We start from the raw sequence: 26,849 nt of genomic DNA on the forward strand, positions 1-26,849 counted from the left end.
AAACGTCCCTTGCAATAAACTAAATATGGCATATAGAGTGAAGTATGACGTCACTCGTTCCATCCCCCGTCTCTCCGCCCAAAGCGCCACGTTATTACGTATAAAATAAGCTATAAATCACCAAGCCGCCCGCCCATGCAAAAACATGCCAAACATTCAGAAGCAAGCTTCAGGAGGGGATGACGTCATTTATTCGATCCATTGCTATTTTCCCAGAGCATCCCATTGTAGTACTTATTTCAATTTATTTGAATAACAATCGAAGTTATAGATACATGTTCAGTTGACGTAATCTTAAGAGAAGTTTCCCCAGCGCTCTCGCCAGTGTCCATACAAATGTAGTTTGGTTTAGTCTCATTACAGTACGCTTAGTAGGTACTTACGCGATTTTATGTCTCACGAACGTTGATAGTATTCGGGTGTCGAAAACCTTTCGCATTATAGTAAACTGGATATTATCAGCCTTGTTTTAAAGCTCAATTTTGTCTACACATCTACAGCCAGCGCTCCAAGTAGAAACGTTGCGAAATTAAAATCAGTGGCATTGAATTTTTGACTTCAATTCAAGACTCTTTAGGTCCATTTTACTTTGACGGTATTGAGTTTCGACTCTCGTATTCTAGCAACGTTTAGTGAGACGTAAAATCTTATACTACGGGTACAGTACGCTTAGTACGAGATTTTATGTCTCACGAATGTTGATAGTATTCGAGTGTCGAAAACCTTTCGAATTATAGTACATTGGATATTATCTGCCTTGTTTTAAAGCTCAAATTAGGTAAATTATTCTGTATGAAATAGATGTAGAACTCTAGAACTCTGGAAATGAGTTCGATGCCTTATAAATAGAATTTCAAAGAGCTTATAATATGCTTACGCTAAAATATTTCACTGTAGAGTTTGCAAAGAACAAAAATACTTTGAGAAGATCCGCCAAAGGAGTTCCCAGAAAATTCTTTAACATTTTCCCTTTAAAAATTCTTTTAAATTGTCCCTCTTCGTTCAAGAATTTAAATTTTACATTCCTAGTGGGCTGATTATGAAACTTCGATGCAAGCAAATAAAAACGGGATTAGGTATTTATTATATAGATAGGTACCTAATATTATTCTGATTCTAATAATGTAAAAGTTCCGTAATATACCTAAATATGAGTAGAGATACTGCTTTATGAACCGTTCTCTTTTACTCTCGGACTTTCTCGGGGAATTGCTGTTTATTTACATTTTATAATTGCTTGAAGTAGTAGTGTGCATTAGCAAAAATCTTTGTACCTATGTAAGTAGATACCTTGTAGATGGCTTGTACTTTAGATTTTTAATCTTAAATGCTTCCAAGACGACCAAACAGCTTGATGGCAAGCACGTAATTTTTTGCTTTAGTCAAGCATTTACAAACCGTAAATGCTTGACCGTGATTGGTGCGGTTCAATATTTTTGCTTGACGCGACGTTCGGACAGTGTTCGAGAAATGAGAAAAAAGCCTTTTGCTGGCTCAAGCTGTTTGACCGGCTTGAGAGCATTTCCATCTTTTTCTAACCAATGTAATGAGAAAAGGACAGAAAAACTGTCAATACAAACTGTTGATTTAAAACTTTCAAACCTCTTGACTTTAGGTGTATGACTTGATCATAGTGTTTAAAGTAGAGTAGCATTATTCAGAGTATTTAATTTAAAATTCATTTTCCGTCCTTTTTTAGCACCAATAAAAAGAAGAAGATGCAGATACTTAAATTTATTTTAGAGAAAGACGTCAGAATCGATACCGATTGAGCTTGATCGGTCCCTAACTGTATACTTTTCTAGAATGTCTGTATTTCCTAGAATGTCATGGAATGCATTTATGATTTCAGATATTTTAGTGCATCAATATAAACGTTACTGCATGTTTGTCTGATTTGTTGTCTGTTTGTCTGTTGTTGTGCCTTGCATGCAGTCAGCAAGAGTCGCCGGCTCCGATCAATGAAACACTACAAGCCCTTGGTAAGGAATGTTCGTTTTTTGCTTTGCTTCTTCATTTAATTTCTCTGTATATATTTGGCGTCAGGAAAAGCACTCTGACATTGTACCTGCGCAGTGGGTGATTTATTTATCGATCGATTTGGTGGTACTAAGTGAATGAGATGTGATAACGGTGTACCGTTATCACATCTCAAAAAAATATCTCCTCTACTGTTCTCTGGAGCTCTTTTTATTTGACGCCAACTGGCATGTTAATATTATTAATTCCTGCACGAGTGGACAAAATTAAACTTTGTATTTACCTATATTTTTGTTTGGATGGACAACATCATCAGTTATGAGGCTTTTAAGGAACACGCCTTGGAAAGTTCCTATACAGCACGATTTTGTCTCAACATAAAATAGATAATGATTCTAATTGAATCATGCTGCATTTTCACATGTAGTTGCTCCGGCGTAAATGAGCCTTTAGAAACCAGATACCTATCTTATTATTACGGTTAGGTACCCAAAAGATGCCAACAGGACCCTATTACTAAACCTCCCCTGCCTGTCCGTCCGTGCTTCCGTCCATCCGTTCGTCTGTCCATCAGCGGACTGTATCTCATAAACCGTAATAGGTAGAGAGTTAAAATTTTCTCAAAATGTCTATTTCTATTGCCAATATAACAACAAATGTTAAAAATTTTAAAATTCCGCCATGAAAATTAAAAAAACTTACAAGTGTTATTTCTTATTTGATGGTACGGAACCCTTCGTGTGCGAGCTCCGACTCGCACTTGACCAGTTTTTATTTACGATTTACATACATACGAAAGCAATAAAAAAAGTTACATCTCCTCGATCGTTTGAACTACGTTTAAACATACCAAAGCAATGCAATTTGCAAACACACATAAATAAAATAGAAATCTTTGCAATTGCTTTTGCTAAAAATATCCTTGAAAACTTCTTCTTACGTCATAGACAGAGGTGTGAATCGTAGAACTGTAAGCCCATTATAGAAATTGGATCAGAACTGACTTAATTAGATTTAGTTTATTGTGATATGAACCGTAATTACGTTAAAGATATCAGGGCAGACAAGCCAGACTATGATTTGACTTAGAATTACGGGCAGCCGCAAAAAATAAGCTGTGATAGCCTAGTGGTTAGGACGTCCGCCGTTTAATCGGAGGTCAGGGGTTCGATCCCGGGCACGCACCTCTAACTTTTCGGAGTTATGTGCGTTTTAATTAATTAAATATCACTTCCTTTAACGTTGAAGGAAAACATCGTGAGGAAACCTGCGTGCCTGAGAGTTCTCCACAATGTTCTCAAAGGTGTGTGAAGTCTACCAATCCGCACATGGCCAGCGTGGTAGACTATGGCCAAAACCCTTCTCACTCTGAAAGGAGACCCGTGCTCTGTAGTGAGTCGGTGATGGGTTGATCGTGATGATGATGATGCAAAAATACTTTGACCAAGTGTCACGATGCTGGTTTCCTGGGAACGGGGCTGCAATGGCTTGTATAGTATGGTATAATAACATTGTAAATTAAATTGCAAGAACTATACTAGGCGTACAGGAACAAAAGCGAAACCTTTTAGTTGTGGTGTTGTGTACTGTAAAACTATAAGCATCCCCACCGCTCGGCTTTTGAGGCCGCCAGGCTATATCGGATGACCTATTTATTTTAACTCATGTCCAGCGGCGTGAATAATTAACTTCTTTGATCAAGCCACGATGAATACGGGGCGAAGGAAAGTTACTGTCATAGTAAAGTTGGACTACATTAGGGGTGGACTATATAAGGGGTGTGAATTAGATTTTTAGTCTTTTATTTTGACTTCTGTTCATAAATAAGTCATAATAGCGTTTTTACTCCAAAAAGCTGATAAAGTTGACTTAAATTCGTCAGTGTTAAAGTTTTACTAAGTTAAGTTGCTGAATATTTTTCGGCAAAACCCAGTCTGATTTGGAAATAAATTCATTTTGTCATTTGCACATGTTACAGTGCGACAAGGCTATCTTGGCGCGTGGCGAAAATCGGAACTAACGTTGCCGTCAAGTGTCCCCTTTGTTCTTGTTTGAATATTCTAAGCCTTTGTTCTCCAACAGCGCCCCCATGTCAATGTAATTCAAGTGCCAAGAGAGCCTTGTCGCACTGTATATTGTACCTACTGCAGAACTGTTGATTGTTATATTCCGTGTACGGTGTGGAATGTGGATGGAAAAAATCCCTACAAGGTACCTGTCCTGTATGGACTATATGCAGCAGTGAGCAGTGCATGTCCTACCGTGGACAGCACAAGGGGTGCCAATCCTCACGCCATTTCGTCATTAGATGATGACGAAATGGTGTGAGGGATTTCACCCCTTAATTTGTGTGACCATCTTTTATACCTGACTCCCATGATTTTTGATGCTCGTATGTAATCCTAAGAAGGAATACCCTTCTGACGTTCTTATTCTTTGCCTTTAAAGCTAGTCTTCTTCTTCTACTGCCATCCACCATTGGAGGTTAGCGATCATTAAATCCACTGGATTTTGTGCAAAGGAAAACTCATAAAACTCATAAAGCGCGTCAGTAATAGATACTGTTCTTTCAAAGATGGTTGCTAACATAATCTCGTCTGTGATTCCAGGGCTCGGCAGATTCAAACTACTCCCAGCCATCCTCGGAACTGTCGCTGGACGAAGACAAGGAGGCTCTGCGCCGCGAGAAGGAAGCGCAGGCTCTCTCACAGCTGGACAAGGCCCGAGTAAGTCTTGAGTAAAGTCTCTAGAAAACTCCCTGCGCTACTAGGCTATTTAGGCCACCTTCCAAGATACTGGAATGATAATAAACACCAAAAAGAACTCGAATAAATAAGTAGTTTCAAGGTCATTTGCTTTTCCATACTGAGAATTGGCGAGAAGAAATAATTTGAGAGGTCAGGAGCCAACGTCCTCCTAAAGGCGCCTGCTGTGAACTGAACCACGGCTTAGGATGACGTTGGGATGGGTGGATTGGTTGGACTACTGGTTAGTCCGTACGCCCCCGAGGCCGTGGCGTGAGTCCACGTCCGGTTTACGTTAGAAATCGGTAACCTCGTCTTCGCCTTGAATTGTGTAGCCCTACGAGGTAGGGAGCGTGCTTAGGGCGCCTTTTATCGGGAGGGGGAACAACAGATCGGTGATATGTGTCATATTAATATGTTTCCAGTCGAAGCCGGTGGCGTTCGCAGTACGCACGAATGTCGCATACGATGGCACGTTGGACGACGACTCGCCCGTGCACGGCAGCGCCATCTCCTTCGAAGTGCGCGACTTCCTACACATCAAGGTAAATCTTCCTTTCTTCTTCCTAGCGTTTGTGTCCGCCTAAGCCATCCATTGTTTGATTCCCTGCTAAGTTTCTACCAAGGCCTATTGTATCCTCAAAGACTTATCAAGGTGTACATATTATCATCATCATGATCTACCCATCATCAGCTCACTACAGAGCACTGGTCTCCTCTCAGAGTGAGAAGGGTTTTGGCCATAGTCTACCATGCTGGCCATTTGCGGATTGGTAGACTTCACACACCTTTGAGAACATTACGGAGAACTCTCAAGCATTCAGGTTTCCTTACGATGTTTCCTTCACCGTTAAAGCAAGTAGTATTTAATTAATTAAAACGCACATAACTCCGAAAAGCTAGAGGTGCGTTTATTTATTATACGGATAGAAGGCGGGCGTCCGAACTCCAAACCACTAGGATATACGTAGACGAAACCAGAAAATTAGGAATTATAAAATTCCAAGCCAGGAATCGAACCCGGGAGACCACAGTGCTTATCACTGCGCCAGGGACGTCGTCTTCAAGCACTGAGAAGTTTCGGTCGAGAAGACAGTACCTTTACTGTGTGCTATAAGGATGTCCATGTGACGTTTCAGGAGAAGTACGACAACAACTGGTGGATCGGGCGGCTCGTGAAAGAGGGCGAGGACGTGGGCTTCATCCCGTCGCCCGTGAAGCTGGAGGCCGTGCGCTCGGGGCTGCAGTCGCGCGGCCGTTACGCGCGCCCGCAGTCTGCGGGCCAGCCGCTCCCCAGCCGAGGTAGCACCCCTCCCACGCCCGGTACGTTCACCCAGCTCGGCGACCAGCCATGCGCTGTCATCCCACCACTCATCACGACACACACCCCGAGAATCACTACTCAACTTCTGAAAGAAAGGAAACTTTTTTATTTAATTAGGTACCACAAAATAATGAAAAACTAAATAATTTTAAATACATATCAAAAATTGCGGACCAGCAGGAATCAAACCCGCGTCCCCTGGGATCGCACCCAACGCTCTAACCACTAAGCTACGGGTCGCTTGGTGCCAGTGACAAAATTGCGGACCAGCAGGAATCAAACCCACGTCCCCTGGGATCGCACCCAACGCTCTAACCACTAAGCTACGGGTCGCTTGGTGCCAGTGACAAAATTGCGGACCAGCAGGAATCAAACCCACGTCCCCTGGGATCGCACCCAACGCTCTAACCACTAAGCTACGGGTCGCTTGGTGCCAGTGACAAAATTGCGGACCAGCAGGAATCAAACCCACGTCCCCTGGGATCGCACCCAACGCTCTAACCACTAAGCTACGGGTCGCTTGGTGCCAGTGACAAAATTGCGGACCAGCAGGAATCAAACCCGCGTCCCCTGGGATCGCACCCAACGCTCTAACCACTAAGCTACGGGTCGCTTGGTGCCAGTGACAAAATTGCGGACCAGCAGGAATCAAACCCACGTCCCCTGGGATCGCACCCAACGCTCTAACCACTAAGCTACGGGTCGCTTGGTGCCAGTGACAAAATTGCGGACCAGCAGGAATCAAACCCACGTCCCCTGGGATCGCACCCAACGCTCTAACCACTAAGCTACGGGTCGCTTGGTGCCAGTGACAAAATTGCGGACCAGCAGGAATCAAACCCACGTCCCCTGGGATCGCACCCAACGCTCTAACCACTAAGCTACGGGTCGCTTGGTGCCAGTGACAAAATTGCGGACCAGCAGGAATCAAACCCGCGTCCCCTGGGATCGCACCCAACGCTCTAACCACTAAGCTACGGGTCGCTTGGTGCCAGTGACCAAATTATTGTATGTACATACAATAATTTTGTATGTACATACAATAATTTTGTATAATAATTTATTTTTGAATTAGTAGCGACACTTTGCAGCTATTGAAACTACTTTCAAAGGTCCATATTACAATGCAGTTCTTTGCGATCTCAGGTTATATCTGATTAAAATTTTAATAAAACTTGGGAAAGTGTTAAAGTTGAGTCGTGATTCTCCACAATGAAAATCAAGAATGCTCTTGTTTTGCATGTTATCATAAAGTCTTGAATCTTGATGCTGCGTCTCAGATATCAAAGTTGAAATTATGAAAAAACACACGAATTATTAACAATATTAGCTGTTTTGGGGTCTAAGAGGATTGTTGACCTCTCTCGTTGAAAGCTTAGCACAAGATGAAATTTCAAAACGGATAATCCTACTTCCGGAGGTCTTCTAATAAATAATCGTCATGCTCACTTTTTCTTTTGATCATAAACCAGGTATGTAAGTATATGTAACTTCTGATTCGGTATGCGATTTGGCGTTGCTGTAAGCATATCGAGGATATTGTTTGATAAATCAATAAATAAATGATAAAATTCTACCCACAGAACATGTACGCCTTTACTCTATTATCAAAAGAGCAGACTGTAAAACTTACAAAACTTGATTTAGTAAATTTCTACTTGTGCTAATAAATATTATACAACGCAGTTTAATGGCTAATGGTCGTTTTGCTCTGCTATTCTTTTACTAAAAATAACTGCTAAGTAGAAATATAGGAGATCGCCCGTGAACGGGGGCCCTCTTTTGTGGCATCGTGTCAAAACTTAAATTAAATTTTTAAAAAATGTGTTCTTTTTTTACGATTATGTTTTATTACGACTTTTTTTCACTCTATTATTGAAAATATCCACAATTACAGTTAGAATCGTAGACATGCATTTATTTTGAAGAAGTATTAATTAAATATAACCTCAATATCAGCAATATAAAAAATAAGATTTCTTTATAACCTGGGTGATTAAATAGAAATCGTTTGCAGAATATAAAGAGTTAATTATTTGTCTACAAAATAAAATTAAAACTATGGTGACATAACAATTATATTAGGGGGGGCACAAAGCTCCTAAGAAAATGGGCAATCTCCAAATGTTAATTATCTTAAGTTGTGTTGAGTTAAATAAAAGGATCCGGAGGAATGCAAAAATCTAGTCAATCTAAAAACTCATAACTATCAAAGTGAAAATTTTAAGAGACTCAATTAAAAATGCATAGTAATACAAATTTACAATATATATATATATATATATATATTTAATCTTCCTAATAATAAATTATTTTCGTCAAAAGGATGACAAAATAAATTAAGTAACTACCTACTACCTATATTGATCTATAAGAGAATGTAATAGCGTTATTCTAAAGGCTGTTATATGTTATGATTTGTATGTTTTACTTACAATAGAATGCTAAACTGCTTTGTACAACAACATAATCAATAATCATACTAAACCCATAATTCACTCGCGCATAATATGAAACTGGTGAAAGTTGTCTATTTCCTTGGTCTGATATTTTGCACTCATTTGATTATTGACGTTATTTCAGATGTGCCCACGATCGATCGAGGTAAGACCACCATAACATCCATTGACCAGGAAATGTTACCAATTTTCACCCAAATATTGTATTGAATTTATTAATTTGGCCTTGGTTTTGTCGAATTTATTCTTGAATGTTAATTACTAAATACTTACTTAAATTTATTTTATTCTTCTTTATAATATACTTTGCTCGCATCTTCCATATCATACTCCATTGCTCTTTCTGTACCTCTGACTTCTTAAAGAACTGTATTTACGCCTACTTTTTCGTAAGCATAAATTAAGTTCTTTCTACAAATCCTAATTTATTATGTTCTTTTCTTTCTTAGTGAAATTTCAAAAGATTTACATCTGTGGCACAATTTTTTGCCCTTTAACCTATATTTATTTTAAACTATTCTATTGAAATTTCACTCTTCAGGTATGTATTTCAATTGAATGAATGTTGATGTCGTCAAGTGTTTTGTCTTCTTATATCGTATTGTGAAAATTAAGGTATTGTTAAAGCTTACCATTGTCAATGGAAAATGTTTTATGTCCTTGTAATGTAGTTGAAGCCCCGTTGTTTCCTATGTTATGGCAATAAAAATGAAGTATTGAATCGACAAGTTAAAAGCTTAAGAAAGGAATATTAGTCATCATAATAAACTTGGCTAATATTCTTTAAAAAAAGCATGCTGTCCTGTTGCTGTTAAAAATTTCCTATGCTGTATTGTTGAATTTGATTAAGTATTGATTTTCCCTGAAATGATGTTTGTCTTCAGAAATACTTTCAGTAAACTGTTTAAATGCATCAGTATTATCATGTCAAACTATTATGACTTGCAGTTAACCTAATATATTGTTGCACTATCCCGCACTGTCTACGTCTCCGATTATTTTTGACACTCTCGGTAGATATTTTCACAAAAATAAAAGAATTATTGTATCAGATTCTAAATTGTAACCCAGAAATATTTTAAAAAAAACCGTTTTGATATCTTGCTCGGTATTCCACATATTAATTCAAGTAATTTTATGACACAAAAACCGAAGTCAAAGTTAAAAAGTTAGTTTCACTGTAGTGTACAATGACAACATGACAGTGAATCTTCCAAAGAAATTCGAAGTAAATGAAATGTCTTAGATAGACTTGCTGATATGGATGAAGAATGAATGAAAAGAGACAATAAAATGAACTCTGTTGCTAAAGTTTTTTTTTTAATTTTCAGGTGAAGATTCGGATTCGGCCGGCAGAGGTCGCGGCGCAGGAGCATTACCCGCGAGCAAGGAAAAAAGAAAACCGTTCTTCAAAAAGCAGGAGGCCTGCACGCCATATGACGTGGTGCCTTCGATGCGGCCCGTGGTTCTTGTGGGACCCTCGTTGAAGGGCTATGAGGTCACGGATATGATGCAGAAGGCATTGTTCGATTTTCTCAAGAGACGGTTTGAGGGCAGGTGAGATATCTTTTTGAAAAATCATCAATCAACATTGAATCGCTATCAAATTTTTCAGCATTAGAATTCTTAGATGCTGAAAATTTTGAGGGTGATTCCATGTTCTGTCTTGGAAGAGCAACAAAAGAAAAGAAAAATTATATCCCTGAATTCCCACGAGAACTCAGAAATGAAAGATAAACTTCGAAAGTAAAACGTTATCAAGATACAAAATTTCATCTTAATCGTTAAAGCTGTTTCCGAAAAACCAATCACATAACACAAGTAGGTACATACAAGAATAATTACCTATTGGTCGTCTAATTGTGTTAGCAAACAAGGTCCAGGTCTTGCATAACTTTTTAACATGACTAATCTCTCGCACTTATTAAGGGTTACTGTACTGTAGTTCTAGGAGTGGGTACAACGAAAAAGCCCAACAAAAGAGGTTCTGACCTTTCAGATTTTAGCCTTTATTTAAGTATCTTCATGTTAACTAACTTCCAACTAACCTCATCTGCATTAAACTTGTGAGACCATAGACAAAATTATGGAAGTACAAGTGTGGTACCGTGGTAACACTATATTCTAAAATACTGTACCTGTCTGTCGAATTTCAAAACTATCCATAGTAAGTAGTAAGTACCATGTACCTACTGCAATTAGTCTTACGAGGTTAAGAGCAAATAAACTAACATTTCAGGATAATAATAACCCGTGTGATGGCGGACATATCGCTCGCCAAGCGGTCGCTCCTCAACAACGCTTCGAAACGAGCGATCGTGGAGCGTTCCAACTCGCGATCCACCTGCCTCGCCGAAGTCCAGGTACACTCACCACGACATATGCCTTTCCAGGATCATCATCACCCGGGTGACCGCGGATATTTCCCTGGCGAAGCGGTCCTTGCTCAATAACCCGACAAAGAAACCTATAATGGACAGAACCAATTCCAGAACCAATTGTCTGGCTGAAGTACAGGTTCGAACACTTTGGTGAACTAACCCAACCTCGAGCTAACATCGAATGTTCGAATTTGCCTTATACTCCATCTTGCATAACACCATTCTGAGCGTCCAAAGAAACCTATAAAGGACCAATTCCAGAACCAATTGTCTGGTCTCAAGTACAGGCTCTAACCTCGTGTTAACATGGAATGTTCTAATTTACCATATACATCTGGCATAAAACCATCCTGAGTGTCTCACTCTCTCTGTCTATCCGCTTTCACAGTGCATTTTCTTAATAACCTTTGCCATATCAATGAATGCGTTTGCGCAATTCCCACGGGCACGTGCTAAGCATCTATGATTAATAAGGTTCAGGGTCTAACAATTTTCAAAACTCTCGCTTTCTCTGCATCTCTATGTTCATTACTAAGGGTTGTCCCTTTCATTAATGACATTATGTTTGGGATTCTTTTTGGGCTAATAAAGCGGTGGTCTCCCAGATCTTTTCGCATTATCTTCGCAAAGTCGTTTTTCTTCATTTGTCCGAATACCATTAGGTGCACTTGGGTTGATTGAGTAATAAAATACAACATCTGAACAGATTCCTGTTAATTCCAAGAATTTTTTGAACAAACCCGTTGAATGCATTCGGTCACTGTCAGCAAATATCTAATTGATGCTTTGTGCATTTTGTCCTTTTAACAAAAACGCTTTGTTCAGCTCGCACCATAAAAGTTGAATAAGTAGTTACCATGAGAGTTTAAGCTTGCAAGCAAGCAACCTAAATTTTTAAAGCTGAAAATTATCAATATCTTTAACAAAACATCGCATGCTCCCATCTTTTTTCTAAAAAGCGGTTAGCAAAAAAAATATTTTTACTTATCTCCAAAAACGTTGGAATTTCCAAAAATGATGTTTTTAAAAAAATAGTCCTAGTAGACATACAAGATTTTGAGTTTGATCTTATGCAGCAATTTTTTTTATGAAAATTCAAATTTTTTTGGCGACAGCTCACAAACAAATCTTTGGAATTAGCCACTTTTTAGCAAAAGCATGGCAGATCGGATATCAATCAGTATTTTGGGGCATGAATGAAATCCTGCTGTCATTTAAATTTTTATGTGGATGCAGAGGTAAAATCTTTAAGAGGTCACTACTCATTACTACTTTCAACTTTTGTGTCACATTCTGTAATCACTAACCTGGTTTATAAAACGTAGGTATGTCAAATAAGTCGTAATTTTAATAACTTATTTTGTCAATAGACGGAAATCGAACGGATATTCGACCTGGCCCGGACGTTACAGCTGGTTGTGTTAGACTGCGACACTATCAACCATCCTTCGCAACTGGCTAAGACATCATTAGCACCCACTATCGTCTACTTGAAAATATCCAGTCCAAAGGTGAGGATCACTTTTAACATGTTTCAGAACCACTTCTACAAACGAAACCTCACTGATGATAGAGCCAACTAGAAAGGCAACGGAAGCCATATTGTAATTAAACCCAGCTGAGTTTGTTGTGGGCTTCTAAAGGTAAAGGTAATAGCAGAATTGAATGAAGTCCAAAAATCTGCTTGACGATGACAGTCATCAATTAAGTTCATGATACAACTCTATTCGCCTAATAACTCAAAAAGGATTTGGCTTCCACATAATAAACAAGAAACGTGAAACACTTCTTGGAGTGAACCCGTCTCCATCGCTTTCTATCTCCTGTGATTTCGCTGCTCTACATCACCAGATTTTTTCAGACATCGTGTGTGTTTGCTTGTCGGTTCTAGCTTAGAGACTGGCAATGCAAGGGTGCAGGGTGTTAGTAATTCATATCTAGTTTCAACACTGTATTTGAATGTTGAATGGATTGTCGTGACACAGTCTCGTTATGTTTTAGGTGCTACAGCGGTTAATAAAGTCCCGCGGCAAGGGGCAGAGCAAGAACCTGTCGGTGCAGATGGTGGCGGCGGAGAAGCTGGCGCAGTGTCCGCCGGAGATGTTCGACGTCATCCTGGACGAGAACCAGCTGGAGGAGGCTTGTAGCCGCATCGCGGAACACTTAGAGGTAGGTATTGTGAATTGTCATATAGCCCTATGACAAGGGGCCGAGCAAGAACCAGTCCATCCAGATAGTGTTTTTGTATTTGTCTTTGTATTTTTGTCTCAGAAAATCAAAGGAGTAGGTTCATTGAAGATCATCTTTAGAGAGTGGGATTTTCATGAAAACATGTCAAGGCAGCAGCCGAAGATAAGGAGACATGGAAAGCAACTGCTGTAGGCCTACGTTAGTACGTTCCACGTGGAAATAGAAGGTCATCATGGATATGGATTGTGCTGTTTTCAGAAATACTGGGCAGCTACGCACCCCCCACCGGTTGCGCAGAGTGCGCGCGCGCCGCACGCGCCGCTGCCGCACCCGCACGCACACCCCAACCCGCACCCGCACTCGCAGCAGGCGCAACCTGGTAAGCACCAACTTCTTGTTCTTTACCCTCAATAACTTTTCAAGTTAATTGTGCGTAGATGCATCAGTAGGGCGATTGTCTAAAACCTGCATCAATCATTATTACAATGTCAATTGTTCTGATTGGCTGAATTTGTGCGATTCTTGTCGCAACAATGCATTGTAGCCAATAGTGAGCGAGCGTTAACCAATCAGAGATGATTGCGATCGTGACATTTTCTCGTAGATAATTTACGCACAGTTAACGTTAGCTTAAAAATTACTCTAGATCTTTGAGTTGAGAGAACAGAGATATTAATTCGAATATACATAAACAATATCTAAAAGTTTGATAGGTAAAACTATTCCTTTTCTGCAGAAAACATTCTGAAAAGGCACTACTTTTAGATCTGTCACTTTTACATCGATGGTCAATTTGGGTCAGAAAAAAAAATCACCTAATAAGTTACACCAGACGCTGCAGTGCTAACGCAGTCGGGTTTTTAAAAACTTTTAAATTACTTGTAAGTATATCACTATTTGAGAGTTAGGGTGAGATCTATAGAGCGCACTCTGACTTAGCTTAGACTTAAGACAGAGTCAAAACGAGACAGAGCTGTATCCTTCACATAAATCTGTCTCGTTTTAACTCAACCTTAAGTCTGATCAAAGTCAAAGTGCGCTCTCTATAGATCTCAGCCTCATCTTGTGACAGAAGGGCCGGCTCATTTTTTGCGCAACGGATCAGCCTGGCTGTCCAGTGCTGAAATGCAGCCAGTATTCTTGGCACATTCCACGCGGGCATGATTTGTATAGTAATTAGATAATGCGAGCTTTAAGCTTTTTTTTTTCATTTCGACAAAATGAAAAGTGAACATTTTACACCTCACTTTTAGACCAAAGATTTAGATTTTATTGTAATATATTTTCACATTAAAAAAAAGTCCCGTAGTAAAAGTCGTTTATAAGGATGAGTACAGCGACCCGTTTTTAACGATTAACTTTTGGGTTAACCGTTAAAAAATAGTCACTGTAGAACTCTTGGGTTACAATCTCCTTTCCGATTGACCGTGTTATAAAAGTACGTATTTGAATAGGTTACATCGGCCGAGGCCAAAGGCTGACTGAGTTTGTCTCAGGTACCGATACCTTAAATTATAGATGTCGTGACGTAAAGGTAGCGTAAATGCTTATCTTCACTTTCAAATTACGGAACCCTAAACTACTTCAAACCTTCTGCAAGAATATTCTGTGATAGCAACTTCTTAGGCAATAGATCTTCTGTAGACCAACTGTTCTTTGGATAGAAAAGAACTTCTTACCTATACTACTTTTCTTATTTATTTACCTACTAGAGTACTGCCACTTTTATAAGTTACGCTGATGCGCCTGTGCAGGAATCTTATTTTTGAATGGCGCGAAAATATCTCAACCAATCATAGCGCTCGTCTATCCGCTATTGGTTGTTGCCTACTCGCGAATTATGAGCGAGATAGAACGAGCCACTGTTATTCTCGTGTTTAAAATTTTAACGTCAAGCAATAAGGGCTGTAATCAATATTTCATTGGTATAAATTCGGTATTAGTCGGCATTGGTTGCTCTTTTCTGCGCAAACGAATTTTGCCGATACGACTTATAAAAAGTGGTAGTCCTGTACTTTTGTTCATTTTCACTAGTAGGTATTTAGCTCATAAAATTACTTACCAAATCTAATCATTCTTTAACTACATCGATCATATTTTTTCCTCTAAGCTTTGTAAAAATCATTATTCTTGATACCTAAAGTACGCGAAGGCGCGAGATAGCGCGGGTGTCGTGCGGGGCGTCCCCCCGCTCATACCCCGGTTGCCATCTGGACCTGTCGCGCACTATACTTCAGTAGGTATATGTAGGTACCTACTCAATTTCAGTTTTCGACCTTTTATCAAACTGAAACTGTACTATTACTCTTTCTGGTCCCAGCAGAATAGTAATGTTCAGGTTTCTCAAACCTGCCTGTTTTATTTTGAGTCGGGGCCCGGGGCCATTTTAAGTACCTAGGTGCCAAAACTATCGTTGAAATACTTTATAGTTTATATCCCACTTACTCTTATACTTCAATTTTCCTTAGTTGACTTAAAAGATAAACAAATCTTAGAAACCTTCTCGGAGAAGCGCATAAGCGACGCGATTTGTCCGGCGCTTTAGACCTTTTGCAATTTGGTTTTTCACTCGTATCATGATTTCATTGTTATTCAAGATAAAAAGGTCGTATGTGCCGCGTCTAGTGCGCCACTTGCGCATTTCAGCGAGAAGCTACTTGTTTACCTTTTAAGTCGGTTAAGAAAAAATAGATGTCATCCTGTACGCTTAGTACGAGATTTTATGTCTCCCCAACGTTGATAGTATTCGAGTGTCGAAACATTTCCGCGTTATAGTGAACTGGATCTTAACTGCCTTGTTTTAAAGCTCAAGTTTGTCTACACATCTACAACCAGCACTCCAAGTGGAAACTTTGCGAAATCAAAATCAGTGGCATTGAATTTTTTTACTTTAATTCAAGGCTATTTCGGTCCATTTTACTTTGACGTTGGTTGGGTGGTTGGTGAGACGTAAAATCTTATACTAAGCGTACTGATGGAGCTCCTGTTTCAAAACAAATTAAATTTACTTCTTTCTTTCTTCTTTCCTTCTTAAAATAACATAAACATTGTAGCATGTGTTTAACTGATTATTTCCCTCTTTTGAACCCCCTACGCATTCTGGAGGACACCGCGAGAGGTCCGACTCCTATAACTATGAGAGAGGGAGAGGTAACTAACACTCCAATGCCTAATTTTACCAAGCTATTTAATAATGGTTTAGTTAACTCTCCTTTTTGAAAATCGCGTATGACATCTACCAAAAAGGGATAGCTTTACAAATGTTTAACTAAACGGGGGTTAAATGCTTGGTGAAATTGGGTCTAACTATACTTCTAGGATTCGTAAACGGGCTAATTATAATACTTAAGTAATTTTATTACCCGGCTTTTTAGAACCTTTCACTTTCTTTTAGTTCACTTCAGTTTCACGACGTTTCATTCCGTTTAATCTCAGTTCCTGATTCTTCTAATGTCTCACACAACTTTAATAATATTTTACTAATGCATGTTTTATTAATTTTTTGCTAGTTCACACCGTTCACATCAGTTTCACGACTTCGATTATGTTTAATCTCAATTCCTGATTTTCTAATGTCTTGCACAACTTTAATGATATTTGACTAATGCATGACTCATTAATTTTTAGCTAGTTCATAACATATGTTCACATCAGTTTCACGACTTTGATTCTGTTTAATCTCAATTCCTGATTTTTTAATGTCTTACACAACACTTTAATGATATTTGACTAATGCATGATTCATTCATTTCTTGCTAGCTCATTAAATATTTTCGTCAATGCTTTATTTTCTAGACGCTAGATTCAATGTATTTTTTGCAGGTTTAATTCTTCTTCTTCTGCTTTTTTAGTCAAGACGAACTTATAATAATATCGATTTGAAAATAAAAAAATTATAATCATAATTCCTGTTTGTAGTAAGACAGTCTTCCCTAGTTAGTCATAATAATTGGTAGCACAAAATGCATCTCATTCATATCAAAAATTTAGCAAGATAATCATTTAGATTTAGAGCTTAGTAGTTTCTTTGTTTTATCAAAGTTTAGCAATCACACAATTGGTCATCAAATTTAGGTAGAAATCAGACTCGAGGGTCTTATAATCGTTTAAATACTAAAATAGCAGTTGCCCAATCCATCCAAAAAGATGACGCTATTGTTCGGTTGCTAATCTATGGTGTTATTATAATTAAGTATCTATTTTTTCTTAGCTGACTTAAAAGCTAAAGAAATTGAAACTTCTCGCGTAATACGACGCGCTCTGCTTGGCGTTTTAGATGTTCTAAACTTTTGTTTTCATTATATTACGGCCCATTGCAAATGCGGGGAAACAACGTCCTGCGCCGAGCATAATTTGTCGTTTACGCGTTTCTGAGAAAAAGATTTGTTTACCCTTTAAGTTAGCTATAGTCGACGCATTTTAAACTTATTTGTCGAGTTATCTGTCTGTTTCGCTCGCACTTACCTACGACCTGTAAGTGCGAGCGAAACAGACAGATAACTCGACGACTCGGTTTAAAATGCGTCGACTATAATGAAAAATAGATTGTATCTCGTCCACAAGCCACTCCCCAGTGCACTGACGTCACCCTGTTCATTTCAGTACAAGCCTATGGACAAGCGCATTAGCCTCGCCGAAGACCATAAATTCCAGATACATTTTAGCAGCATCACCGCAGCCCCTTCAGGTTCCAACCATTTTGTCAGCTCCCTTGATTGAGCTTCATCTAACAAGAGTGTTGGCTTTTACTAACAAAATTCCCTTACTCAGTCCCTTTTACCAAACTTTGATATCTTGGTACATACCTGATAAAATTGCTTGAAAACAATAGTATCAATATTTTCTTCAATCCTGTATTTTCCTGAAAGCTATTGTATATAGCTACCTATCCATAATAAAAGTACCAAAAAGTTTCAGTCGATTAATCTAACCATTTGGTCATTCTTTTACAACATTAATATATCCACGTCCGAACACTCCAACACTGACAAAATCAACGTCTATTAATTCCGCTTCTGTACTGATCGCTTCGGAAGCAACTTCAATAGGTTTGCTTCTTCCCAGCCAAGTCTGCGCCGCCGTCGCCGGATATCACGGTCCTGCCATGCCCGGGGAAAGTTCGCAATTGGGGAAAGGCCCCACAGTCTTGAGTTGTCCCGGGCTTAGTAAGTGCTTGGCCATGTGAGAGTGTTTCTTTACTGGTGCCCACCCTTTTGTGCTGTGCTGTGTGCTCAGAACTAACATTTCGGACACGACATTGTTAGATTAGATACATCACACACCACGCAATTTTATTTTCCTACGATCATCATAATTTGCATGATAAGAGCGTCAAATTAATTGATTGATGGAATAAAATTACAAGGAATAATAAGCGAAACTGTGGTACAATCTGCAGTAACGGGATATCCACCCAACATTGATTGCCAAATTGTTGAGAGATGAGGGTTTTATTGGGAATTCAACGAACTGACAGACAATTGAACATAACTGATGAGCTGAAAAGAGCAAGAAAGTCAACCTACCTACGTGTACATATTATTTCTGCTTTGCTTTCTCATAACAATCTTCTTAAATATATAAAAGGAAAAGGTGACTGACTGACTGACTGACTGACTGACTGATCTATCAACGCACAGCTCAAACTACTGGATGGATCGGGCTGAAATTTGGCATGCACGTAGCTATTATAACGTAGGCATCCGCTAAGAAAGGATTTTTGAAAATTCAACGCCTAAGGGGGTGAAAAAGGGGTTTGAAATTTGTGTAGTCCACGCGAACGAAGTCGCGGGCATAAGCTAGTCTAAATATATAAAAGAAAAAAAGGTGACTGACTGACTGATCCATCAACGTACAGCTCAAACTACTGGACCGATCGAGAAATTTGGCATGCAGATAACTATTATGACGTAGGCATCCGTTAAGAAAGGATTTTTGAAAATTCAACCCCTAAGGGGGTGAAATAGGGCTTTGAAATTTGTCTAGTCTTCAATAATGCGGCATTTACCGCTTATTTTAATGCAAATTTTAGCAATGTTAAGTATCTTGGTTGTCTTACTTTAAGACGTTGAATTTGTGCGGGGCGCGCCGCGATTTCTCACTTCCACCTCCTCTGCTTCACCCCCTCAAATACCTAAAAAACGTCTATTCAGAGCCCCTTAACCCAAATCTCTCAATAGAGCGGCATAGAGTATAGACCGTTTCATGCAGAAATTTTTAGTTAAATGCAAATTACAGGACAGTTATCTTATTGTTCCATGTAAAATCGCTCACTCTACCGCATTGAAAATTGAAATTATCAAAGCTTACCTCAATTACTGTGCCATAGGTAGAGCGCGCGTCCCTCGGCCGGAGAGACTGGAGGAAGAATACTACCCGCGAGAAGACTACCGGCGGTATCCTCGCGACTACCCGCGGGAGTACCACGAGGGGTATTCCCACGACTACCCTCACGGAGACTCGTACGAGCGAGAGGCGTACGGACACGACTACACGCGGGACTACCCGCGGGATTACCCCCGCGAGCCGTATCCCCGGGACCAGAGGGAGGAAAGAAGAGAAAGAGCGAGGGATAGAGAAGCCTCGGACGAATATGGTGCATCCCGTCGCGCGCTCAACGCGGTGTAAGGTGCTAATGGACGAATGGAATGCCGACCATCCGGCTATTATAACCATAACAACCTAAAGTGAAAGTCAGTGCCCCATTCCTCTTACTTCAGTAAAACAGGGACACAGTTTTTAAATATTTGATTTGATCCGTTTTCGGTCCCTTTCTTACTAAAGTGGAGGAAGAGATGCTATGAACTTGTCTTCTATTTTGGCTGAGTTCTTGTTAAAGTACTTCCGTTTATCTGAAATGTTTTCTCAGGTAGCTGCGTGGTACAGTGCCTGGCAAACAACTTGAGTATTATTACGCGATTGGCCAGTGAATGGCGGGTGCACGCGATTGGTTGATCCGTCGGCGCGAGTGCACGCGATTGGTAGATACGTTGGCTTTCTCCCACTACGCTGCTGCAGCCCCAAGTTGTTTGCCGGGCACTAAATTACTAGATTTTACATTTCACCAACATTAGAAATCGAGCGTCGAAACACTTTAGTGTAAACATAAAATTGACCTTAAAAACGTCGTTTCAAAGCTCAACTTCCTCTGGACATCTATAGCTAGCGTTCCAAGTGGAAACCTTGTGAAATCAAAGACGGTCGTACTGAATTTTTGACTTTAAATCAACGTTTAGGTCCATTTTACCCTGAAGTTATTGCGTTTTGATGCTCGAATTCTATCAATGTTCGTGAGATGTGAATTCTCATACTAAACTCACTTGAAAATTTTTAATAAACGGTAGGGTTATACGTATACTTTAATTATTGTTTATAGTGATTTTGGTCTGATGATCTTGGTAGTCCATCGTCTGTTAGAACTGTTACACGTGTCTGTCAGCTCCGCATTGTATCTCTACCAGGAACTTCACAATTTGCCGTATCTCGCATTGTCGCTCAAATTTTATCGCCAGTGAAACTAGTGAGAGGGTGAGGCTGCGTCGCCGTAGAATTCTTCCTTGCTTGTATTACCAAACTTGTGATTGGCTGAATGCTTGGCACAGCAAAATAGTGATTGGTTAAAAGGGGTCCATGGCTCTTTGCGTCTGGATGGTTAACCTCTTTTACTTTATTAATGCAAAGGACCAAAAAAAAAGTAGGTAAAAGGGTAGTGACTGCAAAGGGTAGACTACTGCCTGATGGGTTTTGAATTTTAGTGACGCTAAATAGCTGAATACATAATATAAGTGAAACCAGCGGACTATTCTTGCTGCCGCCATTAAATTGATTGCGCAACCAAGCGGACAAAGCTTGTACACCAAGAGCTGCATATATTTTGTTGGTTCCGCGACTGGTTGCGCTGACACTGGTTTCCTAGTGAGATGTGGCCTGATGAAATATTCCATCCATCCATCCATTTCTTCCCATCTGCACTCACGAAACGTTTTACGTCATCAATCCTCATACACATGGCTAAGGTTTGGAATACTCTTCCACGATCTGTGTTTCCTACCCGGGTATCTTTAAAACAAGAGTAAATAGGCATATTCTAGGTAAACGCGTCCCATCTTAGGCCTCATCATCACTTTCCATTAGGTATGATTGTGGTCAAGCATTTGCCTATAATGAATTTAAAAAAAAATATTGGTCACATATAACTTACATAGAATCCTGGCCCCTAAACTAGGAGATTCCGTATCTTAGAGGTCAGGGCATCAAAATAATTTGAAGTTTGGATTGTGATTATTGCATTTATTCCTTTAAAGTCTGGTAATACAGGAAATGGGAGTTCAGACGCATCCCGTCCACATTAGTGACGTTTGAGTAGCTGGTGTCACAGCAGCCAAATCTAATAGAAAAATTTAATATCAGCTAACTATTGTTTATGTGTAAAGTGTAAGCCACCATTGACTTATATATTACTTCGTATGGACAGGGCTATTGAACAAACAAAATGGCGTCAGTTGTGCCTTAGCGCCAATGCAACCTCAGTGACGTCTGGATTTCAAAGCATTAGTATCTCAGAGGTAGCGCTGATTTATTTGGTTGCTAAACCGTGAAAAATTTTGTTCGCTTCACCATATCTTGTTATTTATATCGATGGTGAGCCACACTTGTTTTCAGGCACTCTATCGAGCATTTCTATTGGAATTTAGCAGTTAAGGCATTTGCAGACGAGGGACTATTGTCTGTGGATGACAAGAGTCCCACATGCATGTATGACCAGCTAAACTTGTTTGTCGAAATATGCCTGTTTAATTTTGACCTTTGTTGTGGATATAATATTATATAGTTAGGTATATATATCGATGGGATGCAATGCGGATCGGTGCGCTGGTGGTGCTACAGTGACGGATTGTTTTGCGGTTTATTCGTATATTATATTCTGCTCGTGCTATACATCGTCCGGTTGCATTCCGGTTCTGTTGTGGAACGGGTTATGATTATTAAAATTTATTTTTTTAGCCATTTATTATAATTTCTTTACTGATAATACAGGGTGTAACCAGAATGCTGGCAAAAACGAAGACAAGTGATACTGATATGATATCACAGAAAAAACGCAAAAAAACCATTAAAAAATCATTGGCATGCTCCGACTTTTGCACGCTAGACGTTGCGGTTTTGAAAAATTGTAAATCACTACAAGTACAAATGTGTGATAAACGATGTACAAAAAGTGATAGCCCAGTGGTTAGAAAAGCTGTGATAGCCCAGTGGCTAGGACGTACGCCTTCTAATCGGAGGTCGGGGGTTCGATCCCGGGCACGCACCTCTAACTTTTCGGAGTTATGTGCGTTTTAATTAATTAAATATCACTTGCTTTAACGGTGAAGGAAAACATCGTGAGGAAACCTGCATGCCTGAGAGTTCTCTATAATGTTCTCAAAGGTGTGTGAAGTCTACCAATCCGCACATGGCCAGCGTGGTAGACTATGGCCAAAACCCTTCTCACTCTGAGAAGAGACCCGTGCTCTGTAGTGAGCCGGCAATGGGTTGATCATGATGATGATGATGACAAGTACAAAACGGGCAAATGGTTATTGGTATTGGATTGTGTTTAGGTAGTATGACAATAACGCTAAGTTTTTGCTAGCGTTCGCTAAGTTTTAGCTACACTCTGTATATTATGTGAGATATTCGTACCGTTTCGATGTATAATCCTAAAGCTAAAATATACCCCTTCCGTGTTAATCCGTTTTTCTTTTAAGGAATTCTTTAAAAAAATTATCTCACTTTCTTACTAACTCTGAGGCTGAGATCTATAGAGCGAACTTTGACTTTGCCCTGACTTAAGATTGAGTTAAAACGAGACAGATTTATGTGAGAGATATAGCTCAGTCTCGTTTGAACTCTGTCTTAAGTCTAAGCTAAGTCAGAGTGATCTATAGATCTCACCCTAAACAATAGCTCAGATAAAAGTCAAGCACAAAACGAATTAAGGAGTCGCAAGGCTTAGTTAACTTACGTATACTTAACTTTTTGCCTTTTTCGTGGGTCGCGACATAAAAATCATAAAAATTGTTGTAGTTGTTAAACTACGATGTTAGGTCTGATGTAAACCGGACCGGACCGGACCGGAGTGCAACCGGCACATGTAGACTGAGTATTATTTTCGTATAAGTTGCGCGGCGACTTCGCGGACGCTATTTCGATTTGCTGAGCTTCAGTGGCACGCTTTTGCGTCTAGTGCTGTGTATATGGGAGGTTCGCTTGTGTTACCTTTATAGGAATGATAAGATAATTGTCTCTATTCCGATTGCCCTTGAAGTTTACCCCCTTAAAGTAAGCCCGCACTCCAGAATTTCACCGCGCGATGTTTTCGCAGAAATCTGTGATATAGAAATTACATGAAGCCGTCCGCGTGTATTTTTTCGTAGTGTGTGCGGTTACATAAAATTTCCATATGTCACAGAAATTCGCGCGGTGGATTTTTGCAGTGTAGATTTGCCCTCAGGGCGTCTTTCCACGGGTCACCGTACGACATGATTTGTGCTCACGATACTACATACGAATCAAGGTGCAAAAACAACAGTGTTGGGATGTTTCACATCGCAGTCTAGTGCGACCATCACTGAATAGTGTTTCTATTATCTATGGCGACCATCGACCAATCAGAGCACGCTTCGAACTGCCATAGCAAGCTAGTTGTTCACAAAAACGTGCATCGCATCGTCCTGTATCGTTACGTCGTAAGTCGTAACTGACACAAATAAGTATACCATGAACCAAAAGCTTAATTTGCTATAATCCGCTGAAACAGATCAAATCTGTAAGGTGCGACATGCACCGCCCGCCCTCCCGCCAAACATGCAGGGAAACCAAACGAACCAAAAAAAACAAACGTCGAGTGTGTTTTGGGATTTGTGTGGTGACGTATTTGCCAACCAAAATGTTGTAGTTAAATAAAACTCGTGATAACGATTGATCAGATGGTAAGAATTGGAATGTCTTCACGTCAGCGATGATAAATGTCCACGTGAAGGTTCGTCGTAATCCCAGGTTGAGCGTGATGGTCTTTTCGCCGTAGGTACATATCGGTGTATTATTTGCAGCGTAAAGCTTGTATGTACTTGTTGTATTTCTCTTCATCTTTGGTGTCGCAGCCCACACCGATATGTCTGCGCCAGTGTCCACGAGGAAACGTTCATTTGAGTCGCGATCGTGAACGCAGAGGCGATTGTTTGAGCTGGGGACACCGACGTCCGCCACCGTCGGTGTCGAAGTTAGTTTTCCGAAGGCTTGGTTCTCCGCGAGCAGGGTGATTGGCAGGATCTTGCGTGGTCTCCAAATCTGACGTGGTACCAGCATTCCGTAGTTGCATCGCCAGGCTTCCTTTGATGTTGTCGTGATGATGCTGACCGTGAGCGAGAGCGGTAGCGTGCGTAACGGAAACGTTGATAGCGTCGATTTGGAGGTCGGCCACGTTCTCGTAGTTCGGCGATTTCCAGCGTGAGCTTCTCCAGTTTTGCCAAAATTTCGGAGTTAGTTGACTCGTGGCTACTAGTTGATGGTGCTGCTGGGGTTGGAGTTGTGGAGGTGCTCCCCACGTATTCTGTCATTTTGTCGGCCATTGCTGCGAGAGTGTCGAGCGATGATTCGTTGTTGATGGACAGAACGCAGCGAGACTGCGGTGACAAATGATTTAGCCACTCGATTTTCAAGCCTTCTTCGGTGATCAGTCCATTGTTTAGTTCTCGCATCTTCCTTAGTAATACGCTGGGCTTCTGGTCGCCGAGTTCTAGGCCGCTGATGAGTTTTTGAAAGTTTTGGACCTCAGATTGTTCGTAAACGGTGAGCAGCCTGGCCTTGATTGCTTCATATTTTCCGGTTTCCGGCGGGTTGTATAGCAAATCTGTCACGTGCTGTAGATCTGCAGGCTCGAGCTTCTGTAGGACATATCTGTATTTTTGATCGTCCGATGTCTTCAGTGGGTCGACAACCGCTTCAAATTGCACGAACCATGCCCTTGGCACGGCGCGCCAAAACGGCAGAAGGCGTGATTGCACCGAGATTGCCGCTAGGTCCGCGAGTTTGGTCTCGGTAGCTTGGTCCTCTGCCATTTTCTTAATAATTGATTTTTCCAGCGTCGGGGTAACCAAAACGGGGTAACGTATTGCTTGCTTGGTGGCTGGTTTTTCCTGCATGTTTAGCAGTGGGAGGGCGGGCGGTGCATGTCGCGTGCTGTATGTTGCACCATACAGTTTGATCAGTTTCGACGGAGCAAATTAAGCTTTTGGTTCATTGTATATCATGGATTTCCGCAAATTACGCCTGCTTCTATAAGTAGATATATTATGGCGCTCATAGTCGTTTGGTACTTGCACCGTTTCATGTCGCACGGTGATCAGTGGCAAACGCCCTCTTTACTCCATGTGATAAAACTTTGCTGAAAATGTTACTGTACCTAAATCTCAAGAAATCTAAACTTTTAGTATCACAGGAATTGTGGCTAATTCTGTTGTCTGTAGCCAAATTGACAAGTCTGAATCAAATGGTATCCTTTTCCAAAGGAAGCATTATAAAAGGGATAACAACACATTTAGACCTGTCAAAATTGCATTTTTTTTTATTGATTTCAAATTCTTATGACCCTTGTCGATTCATAAGAATTTGACATAATTATAATTTTGCAATTATATGTTGCATTTGCACTACAAAACTACCTAACTCAAAAATGTGCATTAAATTGTGGTACTAAAAATTTAGGTTTTTAAATTTATTCTTTCATCATTAAATTAATTTGGATAGATAAACATACCTACTTAGATTTCTAAAACCCCTTTTTTTGGGCATGGTCACACCACACTGAGATCAAACCAATTCACGGTGATAACTTTTTCTTTCAATATAATTAAGTACTTATCTATACCTAGGTCGTTAATTCGATCAGAATGATATTCCAATTTTCTTAAAGCACCATAGTATAGAAAATTTCACTTTCAGCTTTGCTTCATACACGGGTATCGTTCGAAATTAAATTACACTGTGGTGTCGCCATACCTTTAATATCATAAGCTTAAAGGCCAGTTGCACAACAGTCTGTTATGGCTAAAGTTTAATTTGACCACCAAAAAAAGCTATCTTGGGTTACACAAGTCAAGGATTTTTATCTTTCAGGGTCATGTAGCGCTGGGTCTAATCAATACCACGGCGCCTCTGTAGGCGCGCGATCCAAATGGAATACCTACAGTTAGCTGTTATAATAGGTATTTTGACCAGTGCAAATGTTGCAATTATAATTATGTTGGGAAGGATTAGCTCGCGGTAAGCGCCGTGAGGACCCGAGGAGTAGACGAGTAAAAATATTTTTAGGAAAGAAGGGCTTACAAGAATAAAACAACTTTGACATTAATTCAAAAATATTAAAAACAGTGGCATGAGTGACGCATGCTCGTTGGAGGGTCGTGAACGCTGCTCGGCCCCTTAGACCCACCATACACCATAGGTAAAACCATCACTATCTTTTTTACCAAAAATTGATTAACTGCAACCTTAAAATTATGAAGGTAACAACACTGATTTGTGCCACCCTCTTTGCTTGTTTTTTTAACCAAGTTTAATTGTAACGGTAACTTTTTGTGGTGCAACCAGCCTGAAGTATCCACGAGCAATGCAGTAGTATTGATAAGTGATTTTTTGCAATATTGCTAGTGGACACTTAGCTTTAGATACATTTTGTTTCATGTAAGAAGACCGTTGACCTTGTACTTGCTCAGCAAACGAATTATTG

At 40.0% G+C, this 26,849-nt stretch overlaps 2 protein-coding genes across 25 annotated transcripts in view; one reads left to right on the forward strand and one right to left on the reverse strand.

Moving 5' to 3' along the window:
* Ca-beta (Calcium channel protein beta subunit) overlaps positions 1-20,686 on the forward strand; it is a 189,850-nt gene extending 169,164 nt beyond the window's left edge. For 4 of the 24 annotated variants that reach the window (XM_069500043.1, XM_069500068.1, XM_069500078.1 and 1 more), the window contains 12 exons: positions 4,590-4,706; positions 5,150-5,269; positions 5,864-6,047; positions 8,632-8,652; positions 9,839-10,064; positions 10,747-10,870; positions 12,259-12,399; positions 12,890-13,057; positions 13,337-13,457; positions 14,533-14,574; positions 16,184-16,228; positions 19,407-20,686. In XM_069500043.1, the coding sequence (XP_069356144.1) occupies positions 4,590-4,706; positions 5,150-5,269; positions 5,864-6,047; positions 8,632-8,652; positions 9,839-10,064; positions 10,747-10,870; positions 12,259-12,399; positions 12,890-13,057; positions 13,337-13,457; positions 14,533-14,574; positions 16,184-16,228; positions 19,407-19,705 (1,608 nt within the window). In that variant the 3' untranslated portion in view covers positions 19,706-20,686. Of the gene's footprint in view, positions 1-1,852; positions 1,983-4,589; positions 4,707-5,149; positions 5,270-5,863; positions 6,048-8,631; positions 8,653-9,838; positions 10,065-10,746; positions 10,871-10,900; positions 11,025-12,258; positions 12,400-12,889; positions 13,058-13,336; positions 13,458-14,532; positions 14,575-16,160; positions 16,229-17,680; positions 17,766-18,142; positions 18,244-19,406 lie in introns of those variants that run through there. The other 20 variants (XM_069500102.1, XM_069500052.1, XM_069500064.1 and 17 more) reach the window with 16 other exon arrangements.
* A 3,074-nt stretch (positions 20,687-23,760) lies between these two features.
* Positions 23,761-25,414, reverse strand: LOC138402699 (uncharacterized). Its single transcript, XM_069500435.1, has 3 exons — positions 24,479-25,414; positions 24,190-24,401; positions 23,761-23,819 (listed from the first exon to the last, which is right to left on the reverse strand). Exons 1-3 carry the CDS (start codon positions 25,261-25,263, stop codon positions 23,761-23,763), a joined length of 1,056 nt encoding a protein of 351 aa, XP_069356536.1. The 5' UTR covers positions 25,264-25,414.
* Between the last annotated feature and the right edge of the window lie 1,435 nt (positions 25,415-26,849).

Source organism: Maniola hyperantus, chromosome 1 (genome assembly GCF_902806685.2).
Source record: "Maniola hyperantus chromosome 1, iAphHyp1.2, whole genome shotgun sequence".
Classification (NCBI taxonomy): domain Eukaryota; kingdom Metazoa; phylum Arthropoda; class Insecta; order Lepidoptera; family Nymphalidae; genus Maniola; species Maniola hyperantus.